General features: G+C 43.3%; 1 protein-coding gene across 1 annotated transcript in view; it reads right to left on the minus strand.

The window, feature by feature from the left end:
* Positions 1-1,033: 1,033 nt before the first annotated feature.
* The window catches only part of VIPR2 (vasoactive intestinal peptide receptor 2), a 103,487-nt gene continuing 83,428 nt past the window's right edge, over positions 1,034-21,092 (minus strand). Inside the window, exons 7-12 of the mRNA XM_019530671.1 lie at positions 20,265-20,325; positions 16,530-16,599; positions 12,070-12,161; positions 4,401-4,530; positions 3,890-3,931; positions 1,034-1,899 (exon numbers count right to left, since the gene is read on the minus strand). Of these exons, the coding sequence (XP_019386216.1) occupies positions 1,726-1,899; positions 3,890-3,931; positions 4,401-4,530; positions 12,070-12,161; positions 16,530-16,599; positions 20,265-20,325 (569 nt within the window). The 3' untranslated portion in view covers positions 1,034-1,725. The remainder of the gene's footprint in view (positions 1,900-3,889; positions 3,932-4,400; positions 4,531-12,069; positions 12,162-16,529; positions 16,600-20,264; positions 20,326-21,092) is intronic.

The raw sequence follows: 21,092 nt of genomic DNA on the forward strand, positions 1-21,092 counted from the left end.
AATTTAGGTTCAACTGCCAAACACGTGATTCTAAAGATAAACTATCACAATATATATTTAAAATTTGTTTTCAATGGGTAATTGGGATGCACAAGCCTGTTTCTCCTATGCTAGGTTGCTCTAGTAGTGAAATGGCTCTTTTGAGAGTTGAAAAACAAGAAATCAAGGTCTCTGTTTGTCTATGATATATATCCCTGATTATTCAGTTCAAATATAATTTTACCTCTACTTTCATTTCAATGTGGGCTCATTAAGTTCATTTATCGCATATATTGTACATCTGTCTTGTAAATTTATCTCATGTATTGTAAATCTATTTTAAAAGTAACCAAAACGTACATTTTTTATTTTGAATCAAAGAAATGAGAATACAATATCAGAAAAACCTTGCATCTCTGTCACTTAACCATTAAAGTTCAGTACTGCACTCAAAAACATGTACACAGGTAGGCAAGAAAAATAACCTGAAATAGAAGCCGCTTAGAAGTTAATATTTGCCACATTATACCACACAGATACTGCAAATAATTTTAATCTCGAGTCCAGGAGCAGAAATGCAGTAGGCTGATATATCACTATTGGCAAATACTGACTTTTTAATGATGATCGCTATTGTGCAATGAGTTTTTCCACAACATCTGCAAAACCAGCCCCACATTCTGCATTGAGATACCGTATTTTTCGGACCATAAGACGCACCCAGTTTTTATGGCAGGAGAGACTATGTGTGCCGGTGGCCGGCCATTTTTATTGCCGGCTCCCAGCCACCGGCACGGGCGCCGGCTTCCGGTGTAAACAAGCGGCGGATGTCCCGCTCGGGCTCCGCCGCCTCCGCGGGCAAGCTCCGCCCCGTCTCCCCGGGACACGGCATAAACAAGCGGCGGGTGTCCCGCTCGGGCTCCGCCGCCTCCGCGGGCAAGCTCCGCCCCGTCTCCCCGGGACACACACCTTCGGACCATAAGACGCACCCTCGTTTTCCCCCCACTTTTGGGGAGAAAAAAGTGTGTCTTATGGTCCGAAAAATACAGTATATAGAAAAATGTGCACTCTTGTGTAACAGCATAGAACAGAGCCCTTAGGATCAAACACTAGAAAGTCACCTCTGAAATGAAACAGAATTAGAAAGGACTTTGTTTCTTCTGTGTCAAATAAGGGCTCATACTGCCCTTGATCAACCTGCTGGATTATTACTTCGGTCAAATAGATTTCTATATGGGATCAAGGACATTATGTAGCCTTAAGTATCTCTATTTTCCTTTTGTTTTCTGTCATTAGGGTCTGGAATCTGTAGGAAAGTAGTATTTCTTTAACTACAGTTGAAGTGGTAAGATACTCCCTCACCTCCCTCCTCACTCACTCACTCAAACATGGACGAAAGCAGCATACATTAATCTGGGTTCAGTGTACCTTCCATTTTGTATATAAAAAGAAAGGGAGCAAATAAGTTATATTCAGAATAGTTACTTTTAGTAAAAAATGACAACAGAACATAGGAGTCTAACATGAACAGGATTGAAGAAAAGCACAAAGTGTCCACAAATGAGGCGGCCCACCTGTTACTTGATCCACTGCACAAGGCCATTCCCCACACATCAATACACAGAAAAGCAAAGCACAAACTGTACATTTTAGGAAATATCACATCGAGCTGCATACAATACATCCAATAGTCTTTAGCTTGAGCTTTTTTTGGAGGGAGAGAAGACGCGGGACAACCTGTATGGTTTATATTATGGTGGTCTCTGTCTGCATAGAAGATTGAGCCCTTGAATTCCAATGGAGCTGAGAGATACTTTCTGACCCATTCTGAGAAATTGAAGAACTATGTAGTCTGTAATCTCGGCCCACAGTTGTGTTCAAGCACAAGCTCCGCCATTTCCTTTTCAGCTCACTTTGTACCTATGTTTTAAAGAAAATGAACGCTAGCCAAAAGTACTCTCTTTACATGATAAAGATTTGTACTCTCAATGGTAGCATGCGACTAGAATAGTTCCTACTATATCTCCAAACAAAATTTAGTCAAAGAGCCAAAGAAGCGATTTTCATCCTATTTTATACTTACTCATCAGTGTCTTCCATCCAAGGACTTGAAAATGTTCCATCAACAGTAAGTGTTGTGCAAAGCAGGAAAAAAACTAAATTTTAACTATAAACTCTTTAAATGCAGATTGGCAGCATAATTCTGAGTTTAAAACACACAGCAGGGAGGCAGAATTCCTGGGTTCCAGAGCGATATTTGATACTGCATCGCTCAAGTCATAATGCCTGACTAAATTTCTCCAGCGTTAGCCTAGCTGGAATATTTAGCATAACTCTCTCTCTAGGTCAAGGGTGCTCAACCCGTAAGCTTACAGGACAGGTTGAGCCCCTGGCGCTGTGTAATCTGGGCCAAGGGGGCCCCCATGGATCCTGCACACTAGATCAGGTGCACAGGGCAGCAAGGAGCCTGACCCTGGCATGTGGAGACTGGCCAGGGGCAGCATGAAGCCCCCAGAGCCCAACCTGGCTGGGTGGGGGCAGCATGGAGCTCCTAGAGCCCAATCCTAGCTGAGCAGGGGAGGCACTGAGCTCCAGAGCCTGATTCTAGCTGGGCAGGGGCAACATGGACCCCAGAGCCCAACCCTGGTTGAGCAGGGGCAGCCTGGAGACCAGTCCCAGCTCAGCCAAAACTGTGAGCACCACTGCTCCATGTTGCACTCAGCTTAGTTAATGTCTGCACAGAACTGAAATCCTCAAATGGAAGGCACTCCATGTGCACTAAATATTATAATTAATTATATGTTTTATATTTTCTATGTTACATTACCCTATAACATACCCCTTGTTTTGGGGTAAGACAGGTCCCAAAAGAGAGGTTAAACCACCTACTCAGTAGATTTTTCTTTCTGGTATAATTTTATCTCATATAGAAATCATCATATAGACCTTTAGAAACATTCTGTAACCTAATCTAACTAAGAATATTCAATTACCAAGAACAACTGACTTTTTCCTATTTCCAGAATTTAAAGTGTATCAAATATTCAAGTAGAGAAGAAAACAATCAAAAGACGTTCATCAGCTAGTAGGCAGCTAATTATTATTTGCCTTTAAAGGTGTAAAACTGAAGCACAGGTAATTTCCGTGACTAGCACAGTGCATCAGTGTAAAAGAGTACTAATGAGATCCAGATCCTAATCCTCTGCTCCAGGAAAGGCATGCACTCCTGTCTTGCACTGCCTGCTGCCTGCAATATGTTCTGCTCTGAAATGTGATTATGCAACAAAGGTACCTTCCTGCTTAGGAAATGTGTCCATGAGTATATTGGTCATCATACCAAATTGGTTACAAATTCTGAAGAGGAGGATAAATGTGCCAAGCTGTTCAGTAAGGGCCAGGTTTTAATAAAGAGCTTGGCATCCAGCCATTCCTATGTCAGGTCCTAAATAGATCATTGATTTTTGTAAGAGCTCACTACCTGTCCAGGTGCCTAAATGAAGTGGCACGCTGCACCAAAAGAGATGCACCAGCTTCGCTACATTTAAGAACAATTGAAGCTGCTGAGTGCTGAGCAATTTGAAAAAGTCTGACCCATTTGTGGGGGCTGAATTTTTTTTTTAAATCAGAGAACACCAGGATCCCTGATAATCTATCAGATTTGCTAACACTGCCTTATTTTGGGGGAAGACAGGTCCCAAAAAGTGTTTCAACCAACCCCCAACCCAGTCCAATGTTTGTTGCAGCTTGTGTAATTTAATTTCATATAGAAATTACTATATATGTACTCTTTAGAAAACACATTCTCTTGGTGCTTTTAATACTACTGCACAATTCATGTACCAGAATTCTTACATTTATAGCTACCATCCTGAAAATACTAGCTAATAACACTGAAAAAAGTGAGACTTACTTCACTGTTCAGAAAGCAGTACAGTACTGCAACAACCAGTCCCTGTAAGTAAATATGTTCATTGGTTAGTGTACAGCAGCAAACTAAACCATGGCATCTAACAAAGTAGACAGTCACCTACAAAAAGAATTTCTCTCTGACTGCCTCTTCCCTATAACAATGGTTCTCAACCCTTCTGGACTTGAGGCGCCCCTCCATAACTTTTATGAATTGAGTAGTATCCACTTTCAAAACTACTTTATGTACTGCAGTGCTTACCTCCTTGAAGAGGGGCTGGATAACAGAGGTGGGGGATTGTCCAGGCAAGGGACAGGCCTGAGTCTGCACTCATCTGCTTATCTCCTCACACCTCACTTATCTCCTTGCATCTTGCGGTACCCTTCAAAGCATCTGTTGGCACTCCACAGTGCCCTGGCACCCTGGTTGAGATTCTGGTCTATAAGGTCTACACCCTATACTGCCTTGGGCAAATACTAACCAATAAGACTTAAGAAAAAGGTTTACACTTTACCTGAAAAGATCCCAAACATAACTCAAAAATTATTTGATAGTGATGGGAAATGCGGATGGGAAACACAGCAAAAACCATGTAGTGTACGCCAAATAACGGAATCAGCAACAATGTTGATTTTGCAAGTCTCCTAAGGAAGCAGAGCAGAAAAACTGAGGATTAATGGAGCATCCCTGTAAAGTCTTGTTTAATTAATTTAAGCATTTAATCAATTTTTGTTCAGATAGATTAGGTAAGCCCTGAGATAATATTCTCTGTGAACCAGTCTTTTTAATGAAACATTCACATGCACTGACAATTACTGTGTATTTCCTTTTACATTTATATTACTGTACAGTACTCTCAGAACCACAGCTCACAATCTCACCATTAATTGTTAGGGAACTGTGCCACATGTAAGTGAACTGAGTCCATGGACAGGCAATAAATGTGTAGCACTAGATATGTTCTAGTAGCACTACAAAAAGTGAGCATACACTATGACTGCCCAGCACTACCAGGGGTTAGGTAGGAGCAAGGGAAGAAGTTCTCTTTGCCCCTTCTACACCTGCAGGCAGCATAGATTTCATAGACATCAGGGCTGGAAGGGACCTCGGAAGATCATCGAGTCCAGCCCCCTGCCCGAAGGGCAGGAAGTCAGCTGGGGTCATAGGATCCCAGCAAGATAAGCATCCAATTTGCTCTTGAAGGCACTCAATGTAGGTGCTTGAGCCACCTCCGATGGTAGGCTGTTCCAGACCTTGGGGGCTCGGACAGTAAAGAAATTCTTCCTTGTGTCCAGCCTGAAACGGTCTTGTGGTAGTTTATGACCATTCGACCTCGTCATCCCTTGGGGCGCTCTGGTGAACAAACATTCCCCCAGATACTGGTGGTCACGCCGATAAACTTATAGGTGGCCATCAGATCACCCCTGAGCCTGTGTTTTTCCAGGCTAAAGAGCCCCATGGTGCTCAGCCTGCCATCATAAGGTCTGTTTTCCTGACCTCTGATCATGTGCGTGGCTCTTCTCTGGACTCTCTCAGGCTTCTCCACATCCTTTTTGAATTGTGGAGCTCAAAACTGGATGCAGTACTTCAGCTGCAGCCTCACCAAGGCCGAGTACAAGGGCAGAATGACGTCCCGGGATTTGCTTGATAAGCATCTATGGATTCAAGCCAGCGTTTTGCTTGCTTTACTAGCCACAGCATCGCATTGCAGGCTCATGTTCATCATTGCAGGCTCGTGTTCACAGCATGTGAGGGGGTAGAGTTTTATTTCTGGCAGCTGCATATGCCTGGGGAGAGGGCAGGCTGTCTGTGATCAGGCTTCTCTAGGGAGAGAGGGCCTGAGGAGCAGCACCCCACTGCCCCATTGTTAGAGATCACCTTTAGGATGACTTTGCAGCCCTGCAGCCAGTGGAATGCTGCTATGACTTCACAGAGCTACATTTTTGTAGTGCTACAAAGTGTCTCAGCATGCTGTCCCCATCTGGGTCTGGCAGGCATGCAGCCTTGGGGCCACATGCTGTCACTGGTGGCACCAGGTCGCAGCCAGGCAGCAGCCCCAACTGCCAGACTGCTGAAGTGGGTAGACGGTGCAGGGAACTCTCAGGGCTGCTTGAGCAGTCCAGCTGGCAGAAGGGGTAGTGTCCCCAGGTACCAATTGGCCAGGCCCCAGAAGCTCCTGAGAGCGAGTAGCCCTGAGCTACTTGCCAGGGCAGCTTTTTATACTGCTGGAGCCAGTACGGGTGCTGATCCCAGGCTCTAGCTCCTCCTGGCTGCAGATCTGGGAGGAGCCAGGCGGAGTTATTTTGCCCCAAGTGGCACAATTTGCCCCACACGGAAGTGCACGTCTGGGCACTTGCATTGAGGCAAAAAGGCCTGGCTCATCTTTGTACCACTTCTATTTGAGCCGCTGCAAGCGCATGTGCCTGCATGAATGGACGTTCCCCTTGGGTGCATCCTGTCCAGCCCTGTGGACTTGTACACGTCCAGTTTTTCTAAATAGTCCCTAACCTGTTCTTTTACCACTGTTGGCTGCTTACCTCCTCCCCAAACTGTGCTGCCCAGTGCAGTAGTCTGGGAGCTGACCTTGCCTGTGAAGACTGACGTTAAAAAGGCATTGAGCACTTCAGCCTTTTCTGCATCATCTGTAACTAGGTTGCCTCCCACATTTAGTAAAGGGCTCACACTTTTCCTGATCTTCCTTCTGATGCTGAAGTACTTGTAGGAACCATTCTTGTTATCCTTCACGTCCCTTGTGAAGTGCAACTCCAATTGTACTTTGGGCTTCCTGGCTGGATCCAGACAAGTGGTTTGTGATGCCACAAAACTTTGCAGTGCAACAAACCCACACCCCATGCATGTTAAACCATGGTGCTGCTAATTTGCAGTGCCAGGGTGAAATTTGCTACCAGGATTTCCCAATAACAACCCCCCCACTGTCCCCCTCCCCCAAAGAAATAAGCAGCACAAAGCACACCAAAGTGGTGTGTGCCAGGATACACCTGGAGACAGGGGAGCAGGAAGTGCAGCAGTGAGGCAGCTGGCTGGGGTGCAGCGTGCTTTGAGATGGGGAAACTGTGGTGTCTGCTTCCCTGTCTCCATGCGTCTCAGTGCAGGGGCTCTGCGGTGTGCCAAGAGTGGGAGCAGGCAGTCCTGAGCTGCTTGCTCCCCCTTCTCCACATGCCGCTCCCTGGCTGGCCTGGGCACAGGGTGCTTCACTACGGGGGCTGCCTGCTGGCTAGCCCACTGTGCTGTAGCACTCTGTGCTCCAGCCAGCCCCCCTGCAACACATGGAGCAGCAGGACAAAAGTGTCCCACTGCAAAGCGCACAGGCAGGGGCATCCACTGTGGCACAAAGCAGCATCACAATTTGTGCTGCTTCAAATGCACACCCTTGCTCATGTGGATGCGGCCCCCGATTTCATCCCTGTTAGAAATGTGAAGGCCTGGAAAAAACCCAGAAAAATTCAGAAAAAAATGTATTTTTTCCATTTTTTCTGAGGATTTGTTTTTGTTCGGAAAAACTGAAAAAATTGAACATTTTTTGAGAAATTTAAAAAATCTGTTATGAAAGTTTTTCTTTTAGAATGATGAATAAAATATTTAAGACAAGGTGTCCATATATTGCTACCCTTTACTCCCCCAAAATGTTTCCTAATAATTACATAATAGGAAGACTTTTATGTAAGACTATCTATAGTATCAGATCATTACAATTCCTGTACACCGAGGACAAGCAGTACATTACAACTCTCAAATGTAAGAGCAAGATGCATTCCTGCCCCCCAGGGGGCACTGCCATTTTCACAAAAGAAGGAAGAAGGATTCAGTTCCTCCTTTGCTTGTGGACTTCCTCTATTGTGGACTTTTGATCTAGAGGTTGGTTGATCTGCTCCTGTCCTCCTGACTAGGCCTCAAAGGACTGGGAGTAGACACTGGCAGCAGCATCCATTCGTTCCTGTAGCAATTAGAAACAAGGAGCTTATTGCCTTCTTGCTCAAAAGCCTCAGGAGAGGAGACTGAGCAAGTCTAAAGGTTTTGGAGTTGAAAGGAACCTGCCTCCTCCTGGCCCTGTGACCCTGAGATCCACAGAAGTACAGAAGCAGCACAAAAGAGCTGAAAAAAAGTATACTTCCTTACTGAAAGGTAAGAGTTTAAATGTATTTGAATTCAGTATATTAAACTATATTTTAGCTGAATTGGTGTAATTTTCCTAACCTATGTAATTCGTAATTGAATTCCTACTAATCTGATGTTTTGTGACAAATCACCCAACTTTATTAGTGAGGTGAGGCCTGCAGGGCAGGGAAGTTGTTCAGTTAACTCTCCTCCATCCATTACTAAATTTGTACATGCTGTAGCTTAGTGTTTATATAATGCAAGCTAGCCACTAAATTATAATTTTCTTTTTTCTCCGTCAGCAAAATGGTGCACTCTGCAAAAGATCTATAGAAGAGCAAAATAAGTTATAAAACATGTAAAAAGCTACTCATATTGTAGCTGCAGTCTTTAAGAAGAAGCAGGAAGAACAGAATGCAAAGAATAAAATAGTGACACTCAAACTCTGTAGTAAAACTAGTTGGGGTGGAGTAGTGATCTCATTTGAAAGTTTACTAAAAAACAAAGAAGCTCTTCAAGAAATAGTAATACCTGAGGATCTTAAAGTACCCAGAAGTGTAAGGACCACTGTACTTGATGAGGATGTCTTCTGGGTTCAGCTGCAAAACTCCCTGAAGATTCTAAAGTCAATTTCTTCTGTAATCACTGCATCTGAACCAGACAGTGCACTTTTGACAGACATTCCTTACCCAGATAAAATCAACTGTTTTGGGGAATCTAAGTGTATCTCTACTTACAAGTACAGAAGAAAGAAAAGTGAAAGACTTTATTAACAGATGGGAAGAATTTTGTTGCCAATCAATTCATGCTGCTGCAAATGTCTTGGATCCAAGATTCAACGTCAGAAACGTTAGTGATGATAGCACTGCTACTGCATTTGACTGGATTACAAAACAAGCAACGCACTTAGGACTTGATGTTGGAAAAGTACTTTCAAATGTTGCAGAATACAGAACATCTTCAGGTATTTGGTCCAGGAATGCAGTCTGGGACTCTGCCAAGCATATCCCTCCTGCAACATGGTGACAAGGCCTTTGAACAACACAGCCTCTGACTCCTCTTACTTCTCGCCTGCTTCAGATTCCTCCATCTTCTGCAGCATGTAAAAGAAACTGGTCTATGCTTGGAAATACTCGCACCAAATCAGGAAATAAATGAACATGTGAAATAGTAGAGAGGCTTGCCTCAATCCGGGCAAACCTTCAGTTTTTAGAAGCCCATGAAGATGATAAAAATGAAGAATCAGAAGAAGCAGAAACTGCTGATAGTGATAGCTCAGAAAATGAGACTGATTATACAAAGTTTCATATAGCAAAATTTGTATTCAATGAGTCTTGGGTTTCCCCCCCCCTTTTTTTTCTTCTCAGTTCTTTTTCTAAAAAGGAGTACTTTCTGTATCTGCTTGACACTGTAGAGGAGACTAAGTCCAGAACACATAATAACTTTCTTTGTTTTACTATAATGTTGATAGTTTCTTCTATTTTCAACTTTAATTTTTGCTTGTTTCTCATAAATTGGCAAAAATTAAGAGATAGTAGGTTCCTTAGAGTTCAGCAGCTTGTAGCTCCATTTATAACAAAAATTAAAAACATTGTAAAGTAAAATCAATTAGTAAATTTGTAATTATCCGAATAAACTATACTTTTAAATGTAATAAACATACCAAACATGATAATTTTATGAGCAAACCAAGTTATACATAATACATATTATATTCTTAAAGTAGCAAAGTGAATTTAGATTTGTAAAGGGCACTAAGAAAATAAGTATTGCATACGTTTCAATTTCCCCCCCAATTTTTGTTTTTTTCCACCCTCCCAAAACTCCCCCTTTCCTCCCCCATGGCTTCAAATTTTCTGGAAATTTTACATCTCTAACCCCTATGCCTGAGCAATACTCATATACTCCCTCCCTAGTTGTTTGCCAAGTTTCCACTGCTTATATATGATAGTGTCACAAAAGTAAATGCATTAATGGATTTGCAGCACTTGGACAGAATGGAACAGAATCACATTTATGCATCTAAGTCCACTTAGACATCCAATGGATGGAACAGAATCTGGCACTTTGTCTCATACTGCACTTCCATTGTCTCTAATCATTCACATTAACAGTTCTGCTTCCATATATAATGACTGACTGCTGCACTACCTCTACATGACACCTACCTTTTGAAGCAAGAAACTATCAGATTAAAATATCTTTATGCTCCAGTATTATTTTTTAAAGATAATTTGCAAAAAAATGAAGCGTTAAAATTTTTAAATTGCTCCATAGAAGCAATGTTTCCATGTGTAGCTAATGTACTATTTCCAAGGGGGTTGTTGAATACCAAAACACCTGCCATTTCAAACTTAACTAGGCATCAGACTAAGAGCGAAGACTGAGATCAACAGTGCAAATCAAGTCAGCTGCTAATAAACAACCTATACTCTACACAAGCTTTTACTTCAGTGAATAGAAGGATAAAAATAAACACTAAGAAAATGAAAAATAATTATGGCAAAAGAGGTGGCTATGACAGAGCTGTCTATAAACTGACCACTGTTCTGAGTAATAATTTAGAGACCCCAAAATACGTCACGGTTCATGGACTGAGCTGGCCATCCAGCCTGATCCACTTTGACAGCATTCACTCCACCTCCATAAATAGGGTTCATATATTCATAACCAGCCCATCCCCCTGTAATTGCTAATGGGTTTGTCTCCGGACATTGTGGTCCCTAATTTCTCAATTATCAAACTGTGGAGCAAGTCACCTCCATATATAGAGCTATAGGTGAGCTGCTCCTGCAACCTGCTATGTTAAGATATACAGTGGGACTATGGAGGAAATGTGTGACTTTCATGGAACATACAGTGCAGATGTTTGCTCTTCTCTCCTGAAGCTTTAAAAGCATATGATTATGATATAACATTACTGCAAACATACCGCACATGCAACATTCCATAAAAATGTTTCATAGTTTCATAGTTTGTAGGGTCGGAAGCAGATCATCTAGTCCGACCCCCTGCCATGGCAGGAAAGAGTACTGGGGTCAAATGACCAGGAGGCCATGTATAGGGTTTTATTTCCCTCTTGGATCAAATAGCAAATATTGCTTTTCAAAAAAGGATTTCCACAACTTGCTTTGTTTTCGAAAAGAGAAGCAGAAGCATTTAGTCAGGAGCCCTTATTCAAAAGCCTACAATGTGTGAATAGATGACTTCAGTTATACAGTATTCAAATAAGATTCAGGCACTCAACTGTCATTTTTCCACTGTAAGGTGCCAAGTTCAGTTTTAACATAAGCTCTGGACTTTTTGGGATCCTCAGTATATATGGATAGAGCCTAGCACGATGGGGCCTTGATTCTCTTTAACAAACATAACAAGTTATAATTGATAAAATTAACAACCAGTGATTCTGCTTATGATTTCTATTCAGCATAACACTTTTAATACTTGCTCTCAAAGCTGTGTAAATTTATTTTTCAGCTTGGTGGCTAACCCTAAAAAAAAATAACAACCACAACAACAAATTCAGTTCAGGTTGATTTAAGATGGAAACTTTTTATTTTATTTGGTAGGGGAAAAAAATGCCACACTTCCTTTTTTTTGGAGCAAATGAAACATTGTTTTACTTCATTTTGGTCCTTTTAACATGTGCATGAATTTTAAAAGGAAAATATTTTGAAAAATTGAAATGCTGAATTCTGAAAATGTCAAAACAAACCCTCTTTTTAAAAAACACCTTCAAAAAAAGTTGAAGAGAAAATTTTAGTCATTTTCAAGTTTTTTTTGGATGAAAATATGCACCAAATTTAACCAAATAAAAGAATACATTAAAATGCATGTTTCACAGAATTAACCCTTTGTTTAAAAAGTTTCGACCACCTCTATTTAGGTTTCTATATGACTCCAACCATACGCTTACATACTTTGCTGAATCAGTAGCATATTCCCCATGCTTAGAAATAGGTATGATTGTATCAAATATATTTTTCATAGCAAGTAATGGTTGTCAGTAGAGTGCCGCAGGAGAGTAACTTTGGTGTATTATGTGATTCCTAAAATATGTTACTCACTTGTATTGTGACTGATCATTGCCTCCAACATCAGGAGATCTCAACTTCTGAAGTAAAATTCTTATAATACTAATGAAAAGTATAAAATTCACCTGCAAGAAGAAAGAAATATATATATATATATACACACACACACACACACACACACACACACACACACACATATAATTCAAACCCCTTATTTCCATATGTAATATACTGTTAAATGTTAATCAAACTATAGTAGTCATTTCAATTTTGAGCCTTATGTGCTTGCTGCTAGAAGGTATTCACTTCAGCTCTGTCAGATCTACTTTATCTTTCCTGCCATACTGATGGTTTGGTAAATCCAACTAACCTCTGCATGACCATGAATGCTACTTTCTGAAATAAAGACTGGCAAAAACCTATTATCAGCAATTTTCATTAAAAAAGTAAGTCCTTGGATACGTTGGGCGTTGAGATGACTTAATGTAATTCAAAGTTACACAAAGACCACGTCTTACAGTGAACTCTCTCCCACTCTTTCCCACAGCTACAACAATCAACATCTCCCCACACACAATAACCCCATCAGAAATCCATGGATCCTCCACATGTCTATCCCAAAATGTGGTATCTTATCCAGTGGACCCAATGCCTTCATGGAAACAATGGGGGTGAAACTAGGCTAAAATGATGCACTAAAATGAATGTTCACAGGAAGAAGATTAAAGATAGAGACTACACAGATGTGTAGGAGAACAGTTTTCACAGAACCATCCCTCACTTTCTGACCTCACTATGTTTTTGCTCAAGGGAAATGTACAAAACACATTACAAATGTGAACCTGGGAATAAAAAATCATAAGCTGATTGGACACTAAGACTCAAGAATTAAATACAGATATTGACTTCATGGCTCACTATATCTACCCGATTCCTGCTAATCTTTCCTTATACCATGGGTGATGATGACCCTCTTCCCTTTGGAAAGGTCTTGATCTTCCCCTGATCAAGCTGTATTTTCTTGTCTGCTAGCTACCCCTGGAAATTTCTCTCTTCCCCAATTTCACAGCTCTTCAGACTATTTCTAATCTTGCTGCCCCTCCTTTTCTCCTCAGATGAAGAACACAGCTTGTCTATCCAACTATACAGTAGGTACAATAAAACCCATTAAAATCCTCATCTCAAACATACTTCCTGGAACATCACTCTACACTCCCTAAAAAAAGAATCACTCTTACACTCCCTAAAAAAAGAAAACTTATCCACAGAAATATCAGGAATGAGGTACAGCAGAAGAAGTAAATGACAAAACAGTGAGGCAATGATAAGATGGCACTGATCTTAGCTTTGTGGCTGCCTTAAAACTGACAGCGACTTTTGATCAAAATACTTTGTGCATATATGCATTACTCAAAATGTCTTTTTGTTGCCACTTCCATGTCACTGAGTCCCTAACAGAAGCTTCAAGGTGAGGTAACTTGGTTATTCTGCACAACTGCTTTTTCTTTCTGATTGCTTATTAATTCAGATTAGTGTCCACCTGGAAAGACTCACAAATGGGAGCACTCTGTACAGGCAGCGGAAAGAAGAGCACAGTGTTTTGAAACAAACACAGATGATTTTTGGCATCAGGACTCGGGCAGCTGACAATGGAGTGCTGGTCACACAGATTGCAAGGGATCCCCCTGCCAGGAAACTTGCAACCTGTGCACCCAGCACTCTAAGGCAGCCCTAGAACATTTTCTGCCTAGCCCCACAGCATCCAAAGGAGTTGTAGGGAATGGCATAGAACCCTGCAAACCACATCTAGGTTGCAAAGTTCCCTTTAAAGTGATGGTGTGATTGGGATCAGTCCTCAATTCTGAAAATGGAGCATCCTGCATACACGTGTGGCATGGCACGATGCATGGTTATGGGAATCGGGGTCAGATCCCATTGTGGCATTATTTTAATGATTGCCAGCACCCTAACACATTTGCACAGGGGCTAATAATTGCACAGGTCTTCCTCTGATTGAAAGTTCAGGCACAGGGAGGGACACAAGCTCCACTGGGCCACCACACCCCCTCCCCCCCAATGGTGGGCAGTGAGGAGCTGAAAACTGGTCAGACCCCCAAGTCTGCTTTTTAAATGTGATCCAAGAGGGGGAATAATTTGCATTCCCTAAAACAATGCTGACAAACTGCACAAGGCATGTGTGGGGTCAGTTTGCAGCCCAAGGGCTCCCACCTTTCCGCCCAGTGCTCTTGCAGTGGTGGCTCCTGCTCCTTCCTCTGGCTTCTGGTTCCTGCCCCCACTCCTGGGGTAGGGTAATGCAGTGAAAAACGACCAGGCTGCCCATTCTGTGCATACAGTGAGAGGATGCCAGGCTGTGCATGTGAATGCTCAGAAAAGGAGGGAGGCAGGGAGAGAAGCAGGATGCTCATACTGCATGTTGAAGATGGGCTGCCTGTGTGGGATGCATTGCTGGGACAGGGGTGAAAGTGCTGTGCATGTGGTTGGAAGGGAGAGCTGGGCTGCATGTGGTGGTGGGGGGAGCTGAGCTGCATGCAGCGCTGGGCTGTGTGTGCGGTGGGGAGAGTTTTGAAGGGGGGCCACCCTCAGGGGGTGCAACCCTCAGGTCATACTAGGCACTGTGTGCCGCCCCCAGCTTGTGGGAAGGTGGACAGCCCTGCCCTAAAAGACTGTAGCAATTCACTTTCCCTTAAAAGCAAGGAGGAGAAAAGAGGAAAGAGATTCGGGAAGGTCATCGGGGCACTGCCTATGTGTGTGAGCCCATGAAGGGCCCCAGAGAAGTTGTTAGATATAAAGACTTACAATAAACCCAAGTAACTATCATGTTATTCCTTGATTAATCTCTTGCATTTTGGGATGGGGGGGCACATGGACCATAAAACTGTGTACACTGAGTATTTTAAAACAGCATCCTACTCTTTGTGTGAATAATTAAATATCAAGTTTCACTTTTTTTGGCACTACCATTATTTTCTCCGAAAAGTGCTCCAATTTGCTGTAATTTCACTCCTTAATACCACAAATACACAACACAATGGCTTAGCACTAACCCCCCCCAAAACAACAGTTGGGAGAGCATTTATTTTTAAGGAAAACTGTGATTTAATTTAGCACGTAAGTAGCAGACGCACTTGGCTGGCTAAAGCGTGTTGCTCAGGAGACAAAACATGTCTGGAAAGAGAGAGCAGATCCCAAAAGTGTGCAAGAACTGAGGCATCCCAGTCCATTTACAAAGATATTTCCTATATTTCCATACTGATAGGAGTGTATCAAATCAATCACTGATTTGGAAAAACCATCAGGTTGGTACAGATTCCTCAGCCTAAATCTAGAACCAAACCTGGCTGATTTTTAAGACTCTTCTCCATCTTCCTGATTCCCAACAGGCTTCCTGTCCTTGCTGTACTCTACCTGGGCCCTCCACAGGTCTCTAATCAGCACTGAAATAACTCCAGCCTTCACATCTTAGAAGTCTGCCATATCTGGCTTGAGTCCTGGCTTTCTAGCACACTGTTAAAACAGGAGAACTCAGCTGCATTCACAATAGTTGTTTAATTCATAGATGCTCACAAGGAATTCTAACTCATGCTCTTTTCAAATATTGTGTGGGGGTGTTTTTGCTTTTCTCATTCAGTATATTTTCCTTACTCAGAATTACTCTTCCTTCTCCAACTCCTTCTGGCTTATTGCCTATGTGCTTTGTATCTGCTGAATGTTCATCTCATTAGGTGCATCTACATGTGCACGTTACTGCAAAGTTGACTCCACAGTAAAGTTTCACTGTCTACACATGTGCTGTTATTAGGCTGCAGTAATCTAATTCACTCCACTGTAGGATAGTACTGCCCAATACAAGTACCATCTTTCGGCACAGTTATTTAGTGTGGTGTAACACATGCGCATTAATATCACGTGTAGTTGTTCCCATTATATAGCAAAACATCCATAATTGGAAATTCTCATTTTATGTAATTCACGAGTCACCTTCTACATGGTTTTCTGTTTAAAACATACAGAACTCAATCTGATGAAGGAGGAATAAGCCCTCACTGTATGATCTACATATAGATCATATTTACAGAATGATTCAGCATAACACTTAAGCTGTAATTCAACAGAAGCTTAAGTGCTTTGCTTAAAAGGATCACTACTGAACACTGTATACTCTAGAAACACCCAAACATTGTCAAATGACACGCTGAAGACCATGGCTAGGCTGTATAAAATGCGCTAATTTGTAGGACTTAAATAAGAAAATGACATGGAAACAAAACAGTCAATCATTTAAACAAGGAGCAGCTAAATTTTAACAGCAATGAGCTGAAATGACCTTGCCATCCTGTAAGATTTTTCACCACAAAACATTTTTTCCATTAGAATGGAGTGTTTGTTCATTTATAGTTAGCACCAAAGAGTAATGAGCATATGCACTGCAAAAATGAATATATAATTCATGTTTCAATATATTGTTTACTTACTATAATAGAAATTAAAATTGGTGATCGTATAACCCACCAAGGACCGCTGTGTTCAGTTGTATCCCAGCAACTATACAAAAAAGAAAAGGGAAAAAAGATGTTAACACTAATTTCATCTGGCAATTGAGGCATATGAAGATAAATGATTGGGACACACAAGTCACAACAAAATAAAATATTGTCTGCTCTTCCTCAGAATGTATTTTTTCTTTTATTGGGTTTTAATTGTACATTCAAAATAATTAAAAACAGCAGAAAAGTAAAAAGGCAGTGTTAGAAGAAAAGGAAATAGCTATCCCTTAGGAATTCTATATTTAGGTTTCACCTATGCTATGAAGCTGATCCAACGTGTGCTTAACAGCCTATAGGCAACAGAGTCATCTGAAGTAATAAAAAGACTCAATCAAAATTATTTAAATTACATTTTAAATATTTAGGCTACAGAAGGGGTGGATGTGGTCTGGGAAATCGTGAGAATGAGACTGAGATTTTGTCTGAAAAATTGTTGAACATTTAGTTTTCAGCTTATTGGAAGAATCTGGCCTTAAAACTCTGGGGAGAATGATACATCTTAAACAGGAGAAATGTATTTCACTGTTCTAACTGTATCAACCCTTGGTTTACTTTCTTGGAGTTGCAAAGTGTCCAGAGAAATTATAAGTTACTCGGACTCCATTAAATTTTTTTAGTTCAGATATTATACCAGAAATTGGAAAAAAGAGATGTAAATAGAAATTCTATCTATCTAACTATCTATCAGAAGTGCATCGATACATTGGTCCCAGATATGAGGAAAATTGAGAGCATCGGCAATCAGCTTTTTTTGAGTGACGTGGCCAATAAATGCCATGTGCATTCATGCAGCTGCAGTGCAGGCAGGCAGCCAGGAGGACAGCCTGGCAGCATGGAGAGCAGCTGGGTCCAGTTGGTAAGTCTGTTGTGGAAGAAGGGGTGGGGGAAGGAAAGGGACATAGGGGAGGCAGATCGAGGCCCCTGTGGTAAGGGAGGGAGTGTGGCTGGCACTGGGGCAGGGGCTGCCCAGAGGAGCAGGGTGGAGTACAGGACAGAACCATGGCTCATCCAGGAGGTGTATGGAAGGGGGGCAGCTTCCACCGCTGCGTGCACCCTGGGAGGACATGAGGGGAAGCGCCCCCCCAGATCTGCATGCAGGGAAGGACAGGCTGCTGTGGTTGGCTGATGCCAGAGGCAGTGCTGGGCCCTTCCCCGCATGCAGGGGCTTGGCCAGGCTGCATTCAAGGCAGGTGGGTGACAGTGGCGCTGGGAGGGGGTATGGGGAGCCATTCCAATATTCAGTGTAGCCCCACTCCCAGCGCCACTGCTGCCTGCCCTGACAGCAGCCCCCCCGCCTCCCCTCCCAGGAAGGGTCTGGCGCTATCCACGGCCCAGCCCACCTTTTCCCACTTGCAGATCTGGGGGTCACAAGCCCCCACATGCCCTCCTGGGATGTGTACAATGGCAGAAGCTGACCTCTCCTTCCCCATGCCACCCAGACAAGCCACAGCTCCGTCCCATGCCCCGCCCCTGACCCAGCCTCTGTCACAGCATCAGCCCCACTCTCTCCTTCACTGTGGGGGCCTCGATCTGCCCAGCCAAGGTGGGGTGGGATGTGGGATGGAGCTGTACCTTGTCTGGGAAGCATGGGGGCAGCTCCTACTGCTGCACAAAGCCTGGGAGGGCACAGGGGGCATGTGTACCCAGATCTGTGGAGCGGGGTGGCTGCCACTGCAGGCTGGGGCAGCACTGGGCTCTTCCTGGTAGGGGCTGGGCTGGGCTGTGCTAGGAGGGCATACAGGGGGGACTGCAGCCACCCCAAAATTCACCATAGCTCCCCCCAAATTCCCCTCCCAGCGCTGCTGCTTGTCAGAAGCGCAGCCCAGCCCCCGCCGGGAACAGCCTGGTGCAGCCCTGGCCCCAGCCAGCAGCATCAGCCCACCTACCCTGTTCAGATCTGGGGGCACACGCCCCTTGCTCATGCACTCTCAGTGGTGGAAGTCGCCCCCCATCCCTGCACCCCCTGGATGAGCCATGGCTCCATCCCGTGCCCTGCTCCACTTTGGCTGGGCAGAGCCTGCTCAGCCCCACTCCCTCCCTCACCACAGGGGCCTCAATCTTCCCCCACCATGCCCCTTCCTTTCTCCCTCCCCTTCCACTACAACAGACTTACCAGCCAAACACTGCTCTCGAGCTGCTGGGCAGCGTATTAGAAATTTGATTGGTATCATCCGATAGGCCTCCTTAAAAATTGGCTATTGGTATCAGCCCCAAAACCCTCTATCTGTGCACCCCTATTCATTGGAATAGAATACAGAACCCAGCTGTCCCACCTCCAAGGTGACTGCCCTACAATCAGACTGTAGAATTGTTTCCTGTCTCTCTCTATATCCCTTAATATATAAGTATACAATTATAAAATCCAAAATCAAAGATGGAGAGCCCTGTCTACAGATTGGCAGTGAGGAAACCTTCCCAGGACATAAGTGAACTAAAAGTAGGTGTCACATATTCTGGATGAGTGTCCTAACCACTGGATGCCTGGGTGAAATTACAGCCTCCTCTTCAACTTCCAAAGTTTTGTGAAGATTTCTTTAGCACGTTTGGGTGGAATTCATAAACAGGTTGGGACCGCCAAGACTTCATGTTTTTGGTGGATGAGCTATTGGAAATAGCTAAGACCCATGCTGGAACTGAGTAATTTCAGGTGGCAATGACAGGAATTTCTCAGTGTATATATTATATTCATAAGCTTATACTAAGTGCACTACTGTATAGACAAAGCCAAGCTTACTGTTAAATGGGCTAGGTTAGGGGTTATCAACTGGGGGTACATGTACCCCTGGGGGGACTTGGAAAGGGGCTAGGTGGTACACATGGGCAGGTGGGGATGGAGCACCGCCACCCCACCCCACTGCCTCCCAGGAGCAGGGCCGAAGGCAGGCTAGGACAGAAGCTCCCCTCTGCAGGTGGCACACATGCCGCCTGGCCAGCCAGATGTGGGGTGGGGGGTGGAGCTTGCACACAGCATCCACTGCTGCCACCCACCATCCTGTGCTGCTGCTGCCACGTGCAAGCCCCTGCCCCCTCTCCTCCCACATCCGGCTGCTGCCACCCCTCCCCACCCCGCCAGAAGTGTACCCAGAAGGGGTACACTCCTTGAAAAAGGTTGAAAACCCCTGGGCTAGGTCATGTACTGGCTGCAAAACCTGCTTAAGAGTTTGGGTAAATTAACAGGTGCTGAGGTAATTAACACCTAGCTTCATTACTTAAACATTTCAGCATAATCATCTGGTCACATCAGTGTAGCTCTCTCCTAAGACTTGGAGTGGCTATCCTTTACATCTGCTCTGCACAATTAACCCACAGAGATGTTCATAGTAGTTGACGCTGTTCAGTGCCTTACACAATAGCCTTACACTATAAGGCTCCTAGAGGACCCTCCGAAAGTCAAAGAGTAGCTTTAAATTAAGGTAACTCTTACTGAATTCACTGAGAGCTACTTATGTGTGAGCTTAAGGGGCTGCTATTTGGTCAGAAACTGTTTACCTTCATCTTCTGTCAAAGCTTTCAAATTGGGTGTACCTATGAAAAGTGCATACTGTCACTTAACTGTTGTATCTAAGGACCTGCTGTTCTCTTCAAAATAGCAATGGCTTCCCAAGGGAAGACTGGCTACAGATAAAATGTATAGCAAAAAGATTTGCTCTCCAAGCCACTTACCCAGAGTCGTCTAAATAGATCCTTGTTACTATCCATAAGATGATGAATATTGTAGGTATTCCTAAGAAAACATAAGTTTAGAATATGATTGTAAAAATCTATTTACTGAAAAAGCTCAACCCTACTGTAGCCATTTGCTTCTAAAATATAAAATAAATGATGGCTCAAGACAAAATGGTGGATAAAAAAATGGCAGTAACTGAAGGGTGAGTACCTGTTGATCAACCACAGGCTGTGAACAATTTCTATCTATCTACCAATGCTGACAGAACCACAAACAAATACAGCAGGTGAGTAGTTTTATTTATTCTAAAATGTATATAGGAAGGGAAAGCTTCCCATAGGCTTTGCAAGATGCCAGACTCTATGGAACACTAATTTTATGCACCCTTGGCCTAACTGAAGATATTACAAGTGCAAACTATACTATTAATCATTTTATAAGCAGCCCATTCATTCCTATTTCCCAGCTGTACCTATCATTTTGTGATGGTTTTCATGTACTAAATTCAATACATTGCATAAAGTTCAAACTTCTAGTGTCACTCTCAACATAAAAGTAATCTGAAAATATTTAATGAGCTTTCCAATCTGTTATAAAATATAACAGGCTAACACAAGCAGTTAATGTTGTTAAGGGCTGGGGGGGGGAGAGAGAGGCAGGGCCAGAGGGCTGTGGGGCACCAGCAGGTGTGGGTGGGGACTGTGGCTTGGGAGTGAGGGGCAATGGCATGGATAGAGCACCAGCATATCAGGGCTGCTCAACACCACAAAGCAGGATGTGGCAGGGGGGGACACAGCCGCAGTTGGACCTGCATCCTGGTGAAC

The sequence above is a fragment of the Crocodylus porosus genome, unplaced genomic scaffold (assembly GCF_001723895.1).
Source record: "Crocodylus porosus isolate Cpor-Errol unplaced genomic scaffold, CroPor_comp1, whole genome shotgun sequence".
NCBI classification, from domain to species: domain Eukaryota; kingdom Metazoa; phylum Chordata; order Crocodylia; family Crocodylidae; genus Crocodylus; species Crocodylus porosus.